This window comes from Lissotriton helveticus, chromosome 2_1, assembly GCF_964261635.1.
Source record: "Lissotriton helveticus chromosome 2_1, aLisHel1.1, whole genome shotgun sequence".
NCBI lineage: Eukaryota > Metazoa > Chordata > Amphibia > Caudata > Salamandridae > Lissotriton > Lissotriton helveticus.
In genome coordinates, this window is record NC_136059.1 from 705,609,768 (window position 1) to 705,627,202 (window position 17,435).

The 17,435-nt window shown below is 45.1% G+C and overlaps 1 protein-coding gene across 1 annotated transcript in view; it reads left to right on the top strand.

Annotated features, from left to right (window-relative positions):
- The first annotated feature begins 589 nt into the window (after window positions 1-589).
- Window positions 590-17,435, top strand: part of LNPEP (leucyl and cystinyl aminopeptidase) — a 297,916-nt gene continuing 281,070 nt past the window's right edge. The window contains exon 1 of the mRNA XM_078675434.1: window positions 590-1,063. Coding sequence (XP_078531560.1) covers window positions 1,045-1,063 — 19 coding nt within the window. The 5' untranslated portion in view covers window positions 590-1,044. The remainder of the gene's footprint in view (window positions 1,064-17,435) is intronic.

Genomic DNA, 17,435 nt, shown 5'->3' on the forward strand with positions numbered 1-17,435 from the left:
TTGATAAAGAAGTTGATAATGTGGTGGTACTACATCATGCATGTTACATACTGAGAGGCAGTCAATAATGTATCGCATTTCTGTGCACCAATGACCAAGATTTAAGGACCCAGAATAGGGCCTGGCAAACATTTTATCTATGCACAATATTATCACCTTTCTGATCAGCAGGACACTATTGTTACAGGTGAGCAGATAAAAGTTGATGGGATTAATGTTTTACTTGGGGAGTAAAGTAGGCTCAGTTCCTAAGAATTATATGGATTATCTTTTATATGCACATTGTCTTGGCCTCCCCATTAATTGATGAACAGTGGACAAATTCAGAGACCCTCAATTTAACGTGTGGCGCAGACATCTGAACCATGGCATGCTGCTGAAAGAGTACTGCAAAAAAAGAGATAACCAAAGGCTCAGAAAAGTGTATGGTGGACCAATGCACGAGCTGCTAAAATGCATAGTTTTTTAAAAACAACTTTAATGTCGCTTTCAAACCTTCTGCGGGTATGCCAGATCTGCTCCGAATAAGCCTGTAAAAAAAAAAGCACTGCAAATGAACCACCTTGCCTATTTTGATCCCTAAGCTTCCGTGTTTGAACTGGACCAACCCAGCAGGCTACGCTTGTTCCGTGCCGCAGGCGCCCGGCGGGGGCGCTCCGCCCTCCCGCCGGATGGAGGCAGGCTAACAACAGAGAGCGGCGCACAGAGGCACCGGCAGCAGCAAGTGATCCTCGGCGCGGGCAGGCGGGGACGGCCGGGCAGGGGAGAGGCAGGCCTGAGCCCAGTGTGAGCACAGGGCGGCGAGGCGGCCATCACTGCCAGGCCTCGGGGGAGCGCGGGGAGGCACTGCCGGCCCTGCACCCGGCCCTGCACCCGGGCACTGGTCGGCTGGGACAGCGAGGCTGCTGCTGCTCCGCCCTGACTGGCTGCTGTCACTGTCAATTGGGCTCTTGGTAGCTGGTTGTGTGCGGCTTCCTCTTATGTTTACATCTGGTTCCTCTGACTCGGTAGAGTGGACTTCAGTGATCCGGAAATTCTGCGAGCATGGAGAGCTTCAACCACGGTGAGTGTGGGCTTCACTGATGCGTGTGTGTGTGTGTGTGTATGGGGGGCGATAATTCCAGGCCACGCGGGCTCTACGCTGTGTTGCTCCTGGGCGCAGGAGTGGGGGCTTTTACTTTCGCACACATGGCTGCTGTGCAGGCGGAGGTATTGCTCTCTTCCAACTGAACAATTGCGCCAGCAAACATTCATTTGAGCGTTTTGGTGGCGTACACGCACACCCTATTTGATTTTCCTGACCCTTATTTTATTATTTTTTTTTTTTTTTTATAGCGCGGACTTTACCCGAAGGTGTCAGAGCGCTTCACAATAGGAACAGTAATGATGCATGAGGAGAAAACTACAAGTGAACAAATTACAAATGCAAACGTTAAATTGCATGAGGCAAAAGTGACAATTGTGAGCAAACAAAATACAAGAGGTAGCAAACGGTGCATGACAGTCGTGACGAGTCCGGGCAACTGATGTCTATACGTTCAGCTAGTGGTCCATGCAGTTTTTTGTTTTCCTCGTTTAAAGGATTCTGACGTTTTAGGTAGGAGAAAACGCTTTGCAGTCTGGGACTAGTAGTTTCAGGTTTTAGCATACAAAAAGGGCATGTACGTCTCGCTAGGCAATCTCCTGTTCTTTATGTTATAGTGGTGGTGCAATTGCCCTGTTGCAAGTACTAAGTAACAACAGCACGTGACAGGGCTCCACTTCGTAGTTATGAAGCTGACGTCAGTATCGAGGTAATTGAATAATGAGAGCAAGCTGGGCGGATTTAAGCATCGGATTTCGTCTAGTCACATCACTGTCAGATGACCCTCGAAGTATATGACCGCTTCAGCCTGACTTAGCTGTATTTTTTTCAAACTGTAATTTTTAATCTAGAAGGGCCTAACCTATTGCATTGCAAATGTTTTTTTTACGTTACAGATCTGAATTTGAATTTGATCTTCTTCTAATATTTGGCTGCAAAAGTGACTTATGCACGCCTGTCAGTTACTCTGAAATGGCTAAAAAGACTGTGCAAGGCACTCACCATGTGAATGTCTTAAAACGTTGCTTGCCTCAAAATGTAGACCAGAGCCCTCACAAACGAAAAGTATTACACACAAAATTGCCTCTTGTACTAAGGTAGTGATTCTTTAAGTGACACACTTGCATTTAAATTGTTAAAAAAAGAACAACAATTCCTGCTTTTTCTTTTAATTTAAAAATTAAAGTAAGTGATTATCAGGACCTGATTGTTTGTTTTGCTCTTGTGAGGGTTCTCGTGACTTTAGCTCTTGGTCCTACTACCCTGATTGATTTCTTAGTCCGGTTGCGTTTTATTTTGAATTACTAAGTGCAAATTGACTGGAGAAGCTCATAAATGTGTAGAGGATTGGTATACTCGTCACGGTGGCAGAGATTACATTACCAGACCAAAAACCCAATCCTAGCTGCTCTTCTCTCGAGACATTTGTGTGATCTTGGGCATATCATTTGATCAACATGCAACTTCCTCAACTTTACAAATTGTGAATGTTCAGAAAAGGGGGTGAACATGTTAGCGTTTAGCCCTATAAAAAACTGGCCACTTGCATATCTACTTTCATAAGTTTTGCTGTGCACAAGCTAGGAATACTTTCTATTGTGTCTTATTGTAATACTTATTTCGTCAGTCGCATTTAAAGCGAGCATTGAAGGCCATCACAGTGAGCGTTTTTAGTGACACATTCTCCCGTCATCGTTCAACCTTTAAACATGGAAATGATTCTTACCGTCTTAACATTTTTGGACTTATTTTTCCAGGTCTGTAAATTGAATAATATCAAATCGGATAGTAGTAACACCTGTTATTTATACCACTAAGACGTGGCAGAAGTGCAGGTTGAAGCGCTATATACGTTATTCTTTATACAGTAAGACATTCACTCCAGACTCACTGATGAAAAGATGTGGAAATTGGAAACCTAAACCACTTTCTAGGGGTGCAGGCACAGTGGTACCTTGTGTGGGTTTGGTGTAGCAAAGAGTGCCCCTGTTTTGGGGGCCAGTGTTGTTAAATAAAGCCTGTGGCTTCGTATCCGTTACCACGCATACATTTTATTTGTTTTTGACTTGCTGAAAAACAATCGAAAAAGCTAAACAATATCTTTACTTCTGAAATCACAGACCGTACTGTCTGATGGGAAAGTCAACGGATCTACATGTGGCTTGATAGTGACGTATCACAAGGTTTTATACAAATAGTTTCTTCTAGAGCATTGTGTTTTTTTTTCTTATTCGTTTTGGTTTGGAACAAGTAGGAAGTGGTTGAGTTAGAATTTGACTTACTAAAAAAAATGTAATGGCAGAACAAAGAACATTCTGCGCTTTATCGCCATAGTGTCCATTTACCCTATGAAGGCCCCTGAGTTAAAGCAGCTACATTGTGATCTGCTGTAAATTAATTAATGCTCCTATGGGTGTCTCATAGAGGACATGGCAGCCGGTGAGTGCTTCCCCACAAAGGTGGCATGCATTTACCACGAAGACCATTCTTGTAGGAACTTATTGGATGTCAGTTTAGGACTAGTACTGAGTCCCGAGTCAGTGGCACAGCAGAGCGAACCATCATATGAGCGACTTTCGCCAGCCCTACCAGCCCTGCGAGTGACCAGCCTTTAGTGCGTTCTCCGTAGCCCGCTCTGGCTTGGGAGTGTGTACAATTCAGGCATTTTGGGATATTAGAGTGTATTATACATATCTTTCATCATCTTTTGAAGCAGATCACAGGACAGTGCCAGCCAATCATTACACGAGGTAACATTTAAAATGTGACACTTCAAAATTAAAACGTACACTGGTCAAAAGGTGGGGTGTGTTTTACCCTACACAAGTTTTTTCGAGGTGAAAATGGGACAAATATAAACAAGCATTGGCATAGGCAATAGGTCTCGCCTTGGGGACCTTATAAGTGTTTAGCCATGCAACGGTTGAATTTGTTGCACCAAGGATATTGTGCTGCATAACTAAACACCATAATGGTCCCAAAAGCGAGACCTATTGGCTATGCAAATGCTTGTTTATGTAGTATCTGTTGAGTATCCGCCACATCCTACTCCCAAAAAGACAGCTATCATGTCAACCGACCAGAGTCCATTTTGTATCCAATTTTGTCTTGGCAGTGTACCACTGTTGACTTACATGCTGAGCATATCGTCCCGGAAGAAAGATTGGTATATCTCGTTCTCTTACTGTGATTAGATTGTCTGTATCAGGGTAATTAATCCACCCAGATAACATATATGACCTGGAGCCTGCATTTTACAAATATACCTCTGCAATAGGCACATTAAGCCATCAAGACATTTGAAAAGAGATTAAGAGCCTCCCCCCTCTGCGGAGTGCTGTGAGATATCTGCATTTGATGCATAAATTAAGCTTATTAAGGTGATTTTCACAGGAAGGTCTATGCTTGATTGCTCTAAACTTAACAAGAAGAAAAATGTATAATTGTAAGAGAGAGGAGGCGCGAGGCGGCAGTACAGCAATATACCTTTCAGTTCCAAGAGCATGTGATATTTAAAACCGAGGGCTACAATAACGGCCATTACTAACTGTCAAAGCACACAAACCGCGACCCTTACATTCCCATTTTCACTACAACTCCATGGAGTGTTGACCGTCTTCTCACAGACCCACACTAATTTCTTGCTGGTGGGACCCATGAAACCAGCCCCCATACCAAAGGAGATATCTGCTGCTTGGCTGCGCTTTACTTTGTAAAAGCAAACAATTTGTGCACAAGCCTAAAGCTTTAGAGGCCTGCCACATGCGCTGATGATTGTCAGGGTTGCTGAACACTAAAGCTGTCTACCTAGTCTTGTTTCTACCTCATGTACGTCAGATCCAAAGGAAGCTGCCAGTTGAATATTCGCATTTTGGGTGAGATCTCTCCACCCTTTCATGAGGCGATGTGCACAACCCCACGTTCCTCACTGCTAATTTTTCTGCCTGTCCCTTCCCAAATAAGCGCTTTGAGGCGATCTTAGCTTTTGCTTTAACTTCTACACAAAAAGGCATCATAACGTATTGAGGCGAGATAAAAAAAAAAAGACAAACAACATGAGGTTGAAAGTCGCAGATTAACTGGCCAGAGATACCGCCACATAACTCGCCGGCAGTCACTTTTTATCCCTCTAACACAGTGAAAAGTTGAGTCACACCATGGGTATGCCAAGCTGTGACCTCCCAGTGGACTTGCATTTTACCTAAGGGCGTTGAAAACGCAGTGTAGTCCCTGCCCTAGGCATGCTTTTTAGCAGCCGTTGGAGAGAGGTAGAAAGAGTAGGAGTCCATATGAAAGAGAGAAATACAGTCACCATAGAGTCCTAGGACAGGTGTTCGATAATCAAGCTCCAGTCATAGCTGTGAAACATTTTATAAAAAATCTGGTTAAAAAAGGCGTCTGGGTAGAATAAAAAGTAGTAAGAGACACAGTTCACATGGCTAGGCTAAATATATATTTTTCAAGACTGTGGCCTGCTGTGGATTTATCTTAAAATGGTTGGTCTCGGGCCCCTGGCCGTGTTCCCGTGTGATTTACAGCTCTTATCTGTGTTCTTCTTATTCAGAATGCGTGATGTGATTACACACGTCTAGTTTTGTCCTGCATAACTGAAGGCTGTTATCGACCCGTTAAGTTTTGCTACTTCTGTTTCGCCAACAGACTGAGGTAGAGGCGCGGTGAAGGTGACCAGTGCACACAGGCCGCAGGGCAGGGGGCTTAGCCCCGGCCAAGGTTTTCAGGTGCATGCGTGACTATCTGCTCCAGGCCATGTTTTCTTTGCATCATGAGACTTGTAGTCTTGATTATTCCATTATAAAACTGGAATAACAAGACCCAGAATTCCAACAAAAAACCTGGAGTGGAGCAGCTCTGCACGCCGGGACCTCTACAACTTGGCAGCTGAGCGGGCTGAGCACTGGGTGTTGTAGTGATATTCCACGGAGGGCAGAGGCCCTTTAGACTGGAGCCACACGAACTGTGGAGTACTGCGTACTAAAATGGAGACAAACACCAAAAGTAACTCAGTGCGTGGGATGGGCAAAGAGACAGGTGAAGAGAGAGTTAAACAGAGATAATACATGCCAAGTACCTAGACCAGCCTACATTTCAACATTGGGCTTCAGATTCGAATCACAGCTTCTCCTAAACACTCTGTGAATCTGGGCAAACCAGTAACTCAACATCAGCCCATAAGAAAAAAAGCAAGCGCGGTCGATCAGTAACCTGATATTCCTGGAATGCAGCGCGCCGCTGCTCGCTCTCGAGAGCCTTAGGCCGTGGGAGTTAACATTTAGAAGAAAGGCGGGACATGCTGCCATCTTTGGCCATTTGCATGCTGTATTTCTTAGTAAGACGGACGCAAAGGCTAATAGCGTGAAAAAGAACACGCACGAGCGTGTGGTCGGAGTACAAAAGTCCTTACTAAAAGCCTCGCAGAGCAGCGCATGCGCGCTGGCTCTGGCAAGACCTAAAAATGAACACACAGTTCCTGATTTTGCAAGAGATTCTCAAACCATTATATTTTTGCTTCATTTGTAGAAAAATTACAATGTTTAATTTAGCTTTTTATTTGAGAAGGAGCCAGCAAAAGAAAATGGTGGAGCACTGAGGAACGTGAGAGTAATGTGTGAGAGGTGGTGAAGGTGGATGCAGGAGGGGTGAGAGGGGGCCGGGGAAGGGGGAATAGATGAGGAGTGCATGGGTTTAAGTGAGTGTCTGTGCGCGTGAGAGCGGGTGTGGTGTATAGTGAAGGATCGGGGTGAGGGTGGGGAGTATGGGGGAGGGGTGACATATACTTCTGCCTACGGGAAAAAGAGTGAATGTTGGTGTAGTAGTAAACTAGGCATTGGCATTTAGTTGAGCACAATGCAGGCACAGGGCAGGTGAACGCAACAATAGTATAAACGTGTTTGTAGTTTTGTGTCATGAGATGATTTTGATTGCTTGTGCAGTCATTGTTTAATTTTCAGTCCTTTGAAATCAATGGCTCGCTTGCATTGGCGTCTGTTTTTGAAGTGTGAGCCAGCCAGTGATCCTAATGGCTCTGTCCTGTGACCAAGGGTAAAACGGAGCATGTGCAAGAGTCAGAAAGATTTCTTTACTCAAGCACCAAACATAGCCGTGACTTTCTGCAGAACATGGCGCCCTTGTTATCTGATCTGCTTTTGTTACTGTGACCCAGTTATCAAACCACTCCCCCCTAGCCCAGGCTGAATATCTCTGGTTAACATCTCTGCAGAGGCCGGAATGCACATTATTGAGCAACTTCCCACTACAATGATTACAATTTTCTTTCTTTACTGTAAATGTCGTGAAGTACTAGTGCTGCTGGCTCGCTCCCACCAGATCGAAAATGATGCTAAATTTTTAGTGCACCCATTTTCTTTTCTGCTGTCACAATTGCAATTCTGATAAATTCTCCATCATTTCCTCATGACTGTTTTGAAGTCTGGAAGTTATTTTACTCCCTCCATAACGATGGTATCATGCATTTGCTGATAAAAGACTTTGAGAACCAGCATTGACAAAGTCGATCTGTCTGTCTGGATTTAATGTGCTAAAAAGCACGCAGCATTAGCAACCTTAGAGCGAGACGCACTGAAGCGAGCCAGCAGGAGTCAACAGAAGGGCTATGCTTGTGAAGTAGCCCTTGATACAGTTCAACGCAAGTACTGAAGTGTAGGTGGAAGGATACAGATAAACAAAAAGAGAGAGGCCAAATCAGTCTCAAAAATATGCCACTAGATTGGAGCGAGATAAATAAGGATCACACACTCACTTAGGGTGAAATAGGAAAGCCCTCACACACTGACCTAGTCAGTGTCAAGCTTCATCATCGGGCCCCACCAAAGAGGCCGAGTGCCTCTTTGGTGTGCTACAACGCCAGAAAGACTGCGGAGCTGGTTGTGTGAAGAAGGACGTGTTGTGAGGGTGAGTTAAATTAAAAGTGTCTAAACGAGTATCAAAAAAATATTTTATTAAATGATCCCTAAGACACGATTTAACAGGTATTATGTGTCTGAATTTGGTTGCCAAGGTTTAGGAATGTTAAAATTCAGAGAAATACAGTAAATTAGTTAGTCAGTCAACATGTTTCTGCCATTTTGGAGGCTTAAATTTACCAAGGCATTCATCAGGACTATACCCCGGCGGTATGGACTCTCTAATCGTCCACCCTAACCAAGGGACGTGAAAGTGAAAAAAAGGTGGGTGAAAAAGTGCATAAAAAAGGAGAGCAATTGCTCAATCCCAAAAAAAACTCCAAATTCTGGAGTGTTTCTGCACCTGTAAAGTGAAAGTACACATAGAGTGTGTTTTTTACCCTTTTCCTCCAAAATAAGTGTATTTTAAAACACCCTTATCACCCCACGTCCCAGAGTTACCGATATCATCCCTTTAGGGTTATGTGGATGGTGTTAAACCTATATGTTACTTTGGGCACACGAATTTTGCCACACCATAAGGAGCACGACAACCAAACGCAAGGGCATTTATTAATTGTTGTGTGTTTGTGTTTGTGTTTGTATGTGTACTTTCACTTTACAGGTGCAGAAACACTCCCGAATTTGGAGTTTTTTTTGGGATTGAGCAATTGCTCTCCTTTTTTATGCACTTTTTCACCCACCTTTTTTTCACTTTCACGTCCCTTGGTTAGGGTGGACGATTAGAGAGTCCATACCGCCGGGGTATAGTCCTGATGAATGCCTTGGTAAATGTAAGCCTCCAAAATGGCAGAAACATGTTGACTGACTAACTAATTTACTGTATTTCTCTGAATTTTACCATTCCTAAACCTTGGCAACCAAATTCAGACACATAATACCTGTTAAATCGTGTCTTAGGGATCATTTAATAAAATATTTTTTTGATACTCGTTTAGACACTTTTAATTTAACTCACCCTCACAACACGTCCTTCTTCACACAACCAGCTCCGCAGTCTTTCTGGCGTTGTAGCACACCAAAGAGGCACTCGGCCTCTTTGGTGGGGCCCGATGATGAAGCATGACACTGACTAGGTCGGTGTGTGAGGGCTTTCCTATTTCACCCTAAGTGAGTGTGTGATCCTTATTTATCTCGCTCCAATCTAGTGGCATATTTTTGAGACTGATTTGGCCTCTCTCTTTTTGTTTATCTACATTGAACCGGGGATTGAGAGAAGCCTTCTTGACTCTCCCTACCTCTCCCATTGTTGTTTTTGGTGGAAGGATACAGCCAAACAGCCAGTAGTTTTAAGTGAGAGATGAATACTTCACGAGCTGAGCCAAGATGTGATTAACCCAATGCCAACCAATGGCAGAAAAAGGAGGGTCGGACCTAAGGCCCAATATGTGTGTATTGCTAGCAATAGGTCTGTTTGACGGCTTCACTGTTGAAACTCGGGCCTTAAAAAAAGCATGATCATTTGAGACCCTCCACATGCTCACTCTGAACACATTCCTTCCTCTAGCTGGGGCCCTCATGTCCTACTCTGCAACCTTTCACTTATTGCCGCATGCTAGTCAATAATACAAATAACTGGTTGATGGAGGACTGTGATTACTGTCTCTTCTTGTGGCGGACTTCTCAACAGAATTTTAGACTGGTGCTAGTAGAAGTCTGGAAGTGCATCCAGGCCGGGAACATTCAAATGTCAAGGTAACCCTTGCACAGTGGCTAGGCTGTTAGGCTGGCAAAAGGACTGGAGAAGCACATCGCCCGCACGCTCTGGGTCCCTACATAGATCTCTGCATCTCTCTCTCTCTTGCTCTGCAACTCTCTGGTCCCCATGGAGCACTCTACATTTAACATCTTTTGCAACTGACCCAATAGTTGTTTTTAGTAAAATTCTTCTTAACACAGCTCACGCTTTTGCTGTTTTCATCTGAGATTATGTAGCACCAACCCAGCTAGGTACATCTGCACTCCACTCGTAAGTGCATAATCTGTGTGCGGGTGATATCAAGGACAGGGTGCACGTGGGGCAGTGCCAGGATTTAGCAGTTTATCCTTTTCTCTCCTCCTTATCAAAGCACGGATAGCATTTTACCAAATAGAACTGAATGGAAGAGTTTATGATTTTTGACCGCCGGTTAATCGAGAAGTACATTACTGATTCTTACAACAAAAAGGCAAAATAAGACATAGTAGAAACATTCTTATGTTTAAGGTGTTTAAGGAATATGATTAGGGGTAGGATGATATAAATACCACGGATCTGTGACATTTTCCCTGCAAACAACCCACTTTCATATGTAGGCGGTCATTTTTCAAGTTATCAAACTAAACCATTAACTATTTTTAATTTCTTGCACACTTCCTTAACTTTCTAACTCCGGTTGGAACATGGTCGATTTTGTAGGTCTGGCTTTACAGTTCAGCTTTTTTTTTTTACCTTTTTGTTAATAATTCTTTAAACTACATAGAGTGGACTTTGGGTCCACTGAGAGGTGTATTTCTCTCACCTCCATGCTATTGGATGGGGTATCATCCCCCCTTCACAATGGAGTGCTTATACAGTGGTGAACGAGGGATTGTTTTACTGGGCTAATTTTACCACTCCAAGATCTGCATCCTCCTTGGAAAGTACATTAAAAAAAAGCCAAAATGGCTGATGCATTATGACATTTGTGCAATCATGCATGGTGCCATGGCAATTATGTAATGATGCGTTGGCCATTTTTACTGTTTTGTTTCTGCCAGTGCTGTCCAGCATGACCAACAAGTTTTTTTCTTTTTTGCTGATGTTAAGCGTCTGCATAAAATTTTGGCAAATGTTGTCAATAGCCTCTCAAAGCGGTGATCTATTGGCTTAGCCAGTGCTTGTTTGTCCTGACACTGGCCAGAAAGCACAAGTGTGGCAGGTGCATCAGTAGTGCAATCTTCCTTCACAATCTTCCTTCACATACACATGAACACACTTATAACATGTATAGCGCAGGCAATTACAGTGAAATCTTACACACACTAGTTACACGAGTACTGTATTGTAACAATGATGGACATCTAAACAGCCTGCAACCAGGCTTAACAATCGCTGTCTGTGGAGCCAGTTCTTCGTCTTTTGAGGGCCAATGATTGATGCTTATATAGGACCTCAGAGCGCATGTGGGCCTTGTGGACGTCCTTTGTTGGCACACACACGTGTCCGCTCGTATGCATGGAGAGGTTTTCTTTTATGAGGGGCTGCACCTGCACTGCACTTCATATGCGCAGAGCCAACCAGGGCTGGTGTTTATATTAAGACCTTAGTTGACTGGTGGGTACTTTACCACCCCAAATGGTCCCAAGAGTGTCAAAATGCACCGAATACCTCACCTGCCCTCGGCCAGTATCCCGGCCAAGGTCAGGGGAGCAAGTCCCCTGACCTCGGCCAGGATACTGCTTTCCAGGCACGTAGCTCCACCCGAGTGCCTCTGCCTCCCACTCTGAGCCGACCGCGGTTCGAGGCCGGCCCCCGCCCTGCATCACATCCCTGCTGCTCCCTTTTTCCTTGGTAATTCCTGCAATCCTCTGCTTGGCTATCCTTTTTGCCTTATTTGGCAGATTTTTCGCTTTTTGCTTTATTTTAATATTTGTTATGTTTTCCATTGCCACCCTACTTTCCCCGCCACTGCTGCCCACGCGGCCCCTCCCCCGCCGGTTTCCCACTCTCGCCTCCCAGCTGTGTCTCCCTCCTCCCCAATTTAATGGTGGATGCGCCGCTGGCACGCTGAAGGTGCGCCTAAGGCAAGCCCATCTGCGACCCGTCAGCGCCCAGTGCCAGGACCCCTGGTCCGCCAGCCTGCCATCGCTACTGCTCCTCGGCCCTCCACGAACTCAACACCGGTAAGAACTTCAACTGCAAGCTCTCCTCACCTTTTGACATCCACAAACCCTTCACCTGCCTTCATTGCCACCACTCCTTCCCCGAGACCCAGGACCCTCCAATGCCCTCCAGCAACAATTCATCACACCCCAAACTCTAAGAAGCATCTTCCTCAACGTCCGCTCCCTCCACAGATACGCAGCGGAAATCTTGGACTTCCTCAACAGCACCGCCCCAGTCATCGCCTTCCTCACCGAAACCTGGACGAGCACTGCCTCCGGCACAGACATCGCAATCGCCATCCCTGAAGAATACAAGTTCACCCAGAAAGATCGCCCCAACCGCCTTGGAGGAGGCATCGCCATTGCCCTCAAAGCCAATCTCCAACTGAGCAGCTACTCCGACGGGCCCACAGACCTGATGGAACACCTCCATTTTAAGATTTAGACCAACCCGTCCTCCACCCTCCGAGGCACCCTCATCTACAGACCCCCCGGACTCCGCGCTCCCTTCGCCGATTCCATCACCAACATCATCACGCCACATGCCATCACCTCCACCAATTTCATGCTACTAGGAGATCTCAACTTCCACCTTGAAAACCGTTGGGACCCCAACTTTGCCTCCCTCCTCCTGCACTACCTCCACACTATCGGACTCGAGCAGATCGTACCCAAACCAGCCCACTCTGCGGGGCACACCCTTGATCCCGACTTCACAGCAGGGAATTCCATCACTTTCAGTCACACCTCTGAACTCCCATGGACGGACCACCGCTGCGTCTACTTCACCTTCAAATCCAACATCCCCCACAGACTCCCGCATCAGCTCTAATGCAGGACTCGGAACAAAATCCCTGATGACCAGCTTGCCACCACCCTCAGCAGCTCCGCTCCCACTGCCTCAAGCGATGAACCCACCACCGCGGCCCGCACTCTACACAACGGGATCACCGACTGTGCCAACATCATCATCCCCCCTCAAGAAAGTCTCCAAACCCCTCGCCAAAAAAGCCAGCTGGTTTTCCACTGAGCTCCGGAACTCCAGACATACCTGCAGACCACTAGAAAAACTGTGGAGAAGCTCCAAGACCGACCTTGACAACTTCAAAACGGCTACCACGGCCCATCAGAAGCTCATCAGACGCTCCAGGAAGAAAGCTCTACAGGACAGAATCTCCACCAACGCTTACAACAACAAGGAACTCTTCGGCATCATCAAAGATTTCACTCAACAGTGAGTTCACAGACATCACTCCCTCCCTGAACCTCTGCGACAGACTCCACGCTTTCTTCAATCACAAAATCAAGACCATCTGCGACCATTTCGACGACAACGAACCCCACGAGGACCCCCCCGCCTCCTATTCCCCCAGCCCAGAGCAGCACACAACCAACACTCGAGAGTTGGACCGCCTTCAGCATCATAGACACAATGAGGATAATGAAGACTACCCACTCCGGCGCCCTCGCAGACCCCTGCCCGCCCACCTCTTCTGTAACGTCACAGACATCATCGCCCCTGAACTCAAACATGTCATAGACCGCCTCCTTCCTCGAAGACTGGAAACACGCTGAGATCAACCTTCTCCTGAAGAAACCTTCAGCAGAACCCACTGACCTCAAGAATTTCAGACCGATCTCCCTCCTCCCCTAATCAGCCGAAGTCATGGAAAAAGCTGTCAACAGCTAACTCGCCGCCTTCATCGAAGAGAACAACGTCCTCGACTCATCCTAATCCGTATTCAGGAAGAACCACAGCACCGAAACTGCACTCTTCGCAGCAACAGACGACATCCGCGCCCTCCTCGACAGAGGAGAGACCGTGGTCCTCATCCTCTTCGACCTCTCCGCGGCCATCGACACAGTCTCTCACCGCACCCTAGCCTGCAGACTCCACGAAGCAGGAATCCAGAACAAGGCCCTCGACTGGATCCTCTCTTTCCTCTCCGGCAGAACGCAAAGAGTCAAACTACCCCCTGCCCCCCATTCCTCTCAGAAACAACCTGACCACCTACGGAGTCCCATCCTCCATCAGCCCAACCCTATTCAACAGCTACATGGCCCCGCTCACATCCATCGTCCGAGCACACGGACTCAACATCACATTGTATGCAGACAACACCCAGCTCATCCCTTCTCTATCCAACAAACCCACCACCACCAAACGCAACTTTCAAGACTGAATGGAAGCCGTTGCCAGATGGATGAAGAACAGCTGCCTCCATCTCAACATGGACAAAACATAGATACTCATCGTGGGCCCACACCCCGACGCCTGGAATGACACCTGGTGGCCCCCTCCCCTAGGTGACCCTCCCAGCACCACGGACCACGCACGCAAACTCAGAATCATTCTGGACTCGGAACTTAAAATGGACCGCCAGGTCAAAGTCATCACCTCCTCCTGCTACCACACACTATGCCTTCTCTGCAAGACCTTCAAGTAGATCCTCCCCAAACACAGGAAAACTGTCACACACACCCTCATTAGTAGCAGACTTGACTACGGCAACGCACTCTACGCCGGGATCCGCAAGAACCTCACCCGCAAACTCCAGATCACCGCGGCCAGACTAGTCCTCAACCTACCGCCCCATTGCCACATCAGCCAGCACCTACGGACCCTACACTGGCTGCCCCTCTAGAAGAGAATCCCCTTTAAGCTTCTCACCCACACACACGGCCCTCCACTACACCGGACCCGCCACCCTAAACCACAACCATGTGTTCCATGCTCCCCGGCCCTCTCTCCGCTCGGCCCAGCTCTTCCTCGCAGCAGTACCTTGGATCAAGAAAAGCAGAACAGGAGGGTGCTCCTTCTCCCTTCTCGCGAACAAGGCTTGGAACTCCCTCCCAAGTTCCTAAAGGATCTCAAGACCTGGCTCTTCAATGGAACTCACCGAACCTCCCGGATCTGTGGACCCCCCTTCCCTCAGCACCTTGAGACCTGCTCCGGGTGAGTAGCTAGCGCTTTACAAACCCCTGATTTATTGATTGATTGAATTTGCCTACAAAAAACTTTGTGGAAGTCAAGAAGCTGGCCAAACAGCAAAATATATTTTTGTTTGGGGGCAATGAAAATGTTGTACTCTCAGGACACTGCATCAAGAAAGTCAATAGGCCTGGCTTTAATGTGCTAACACATGCAAATTGCATGTGCTTCCCCAGTTTGCATGTGTTACAACACTAAAGCTATGGCGGGTGGTTTTGCCAATTCTTGTTTTCCTTTATTGTAAGATCATAAATACAATAAAACACTGTCTAAATGGTTTGAGTTGTGTATGTTGCCCTACAGCATTCTGCTGTTGCCTTGATACACACCCTTTGGCCCTGTGTTTAACTTGCTGAGTGACATTTTGTTGTACTGATGGTAAATCCTTCATGCTTAAAATCTGAAATTCTTTCTATTTCACTGTTGGAAGGAGCCACCCGTTCCAAAACTGGAAAGTGCAGTATCACAACTCTTATACAAGAGAGAAGAATTGAAAAAAGGAACTGGTTTTATTGCTGGCTTTGTCTTATGGTGTGTCAACTACTTGGTTAAAAGAGGATAAGAAAAATAACGTGCCTGCTCTTTAGGTTTCGCCTGCACAGCGCTTGTTAGGTTTTGCCTGCGCAGTGCTTGCAAAATCTCTTGTACTTAATATATCTTAAAAGGGAGTCCTTAAGTTCCCATTTCCGAATTATTGTGTTCATTCGCTTTTGTGTGGAACTTTTTTTTTGTTAACTTCCCCTGGTTGCACCATTTCCGATACTTCTACTAAAGCTGATAACACTGTTTAAGCCCCATTCACTGTCAAGATAAGATCTATTCCCATGGAAAAGGCAGACAGCTTCTTACAGTATGCTGGAATGCTTGCTTTTTATTACTTAGTTGTGTAAAGCAGATGCTTTAGCTTTAGAACATTTGTGATGTTTCCTGTTCATGCCTCAGTACCTTTCTTTGCACTTTGTAGGAATTATCATTTTTTTTAAACTTTACATATTTGGTATTATGATCACATTCTAAATGTTGTAATAAACATTGCACATTAAAAATAAATGCAATATACAAGAGCTATGCTATATTTTACTACTAAACAGGCAGCCACAACTGCAGTTTCTTTGTAGACAACAGGGTCATGATTTGAATGGTGAAGCAGGTGCAGTAGCACTGGGTTAAAAAGTTGTCAGAACTCCTTTAAACACACACTATTGCTATATTTGACTACTAAACAGGAAGTCACAAGTGCAGTTACTTATAGGCAATAAAGGCATGATACTTTAATGGTGCAGCAGGTTCAGTGGCACCGGGCCCAACAGTTTTCAGAACTACTCTAAACATGTACTATTGCTATTACATCAAATAATTCTCTTCTTTCCCTCTTTCTTTTAAATTTTTAAAAAATGTGCTATTACATACCCACACTAAACCACTGGTAAAAGCACAATATTTCCTTTTTGTAATTAAACAAGTCATAACACGTTACGTAACAGACTTTCTCTAACTTATATTGTACTAGTACTTGGCAAGTTACAACTTAGAACAAAAAAATAGCTGACTGATAATCCCATAGGCGAATCCTAATTCATTTACTTGTTTATTTAGCTCTTGCCTACATAAAGCTGGCCAGTGAAACTCCTTTGGCAGTTACTGAGGGAGAAATGCAGAAGCACAGTTGATATATGCTTGTTCTCTGTGTCTGCACATCTGTCATAGCATGAAAGAGTGCTGGGTACAATTGAGCTATTCGAATCACTTGCAGTCCTGCAGATCAAGTTACCCCTGCTTTCATTTCTGCAACAAACATAAATCCATGTTTAAAAAAACAGATCTGTGTTGAACATCACGTTTTAATTAAACGATGGTTAGAAAGTAGGCAGAATTCCAGAGAGAGAATTTTATAATTAGAATATTTTGATTGAGATTGAAATTTCTACTTGGATTTTACAAAACATGTCTTTTTAAGGTTCCGCCTGAATAAAGGGTTGTTATTACTATAAGAATTTGATTAGTAATGGAAAGACTTTGTCAGCTGAAAAGTCTGGCAGCTCTGAAAAGCAGTGAGAAAAAAAACCTTTATCATAAACTCCATCGTACAGTAACACAAAAGTTTTGTAGTTAGGATTTCATTACAGCCAAAACACACCAATTAAAGCACACATCTATGTTTGATAATATAATAGACACATTGAATTTGGAAGTTCTATTTGAAGAAAGAATTCTAAAGCCGTTTAATATGTGATGTAATATGTTGGTGAGGTTGTTACGGTCAGAGGAGGTAATATTCTGTCACTGATATTGTAAATGTTCCTTGAATGAGTATGTTGCTCGGATACAAATTTACCATAAAGAAATGAAAAGACCAGGCGTTTGGCGAAACAGGAACAAGTTGGCTTTAATAAATACAGCGGCCGGGAGAGTCTTCTACAGAGTGCGTCTGAAGAAAATCTCTCGTTGTACAAAGTTTCGGCCAGCAATCTGTACATCTTGTGAGGTACAATAAACCAATTCTGCATTCTTGAAAAAGCATCTTAATCGTAAATTATTTTGGGCATCTGATAAGGACACAGCTGGCTCTCTA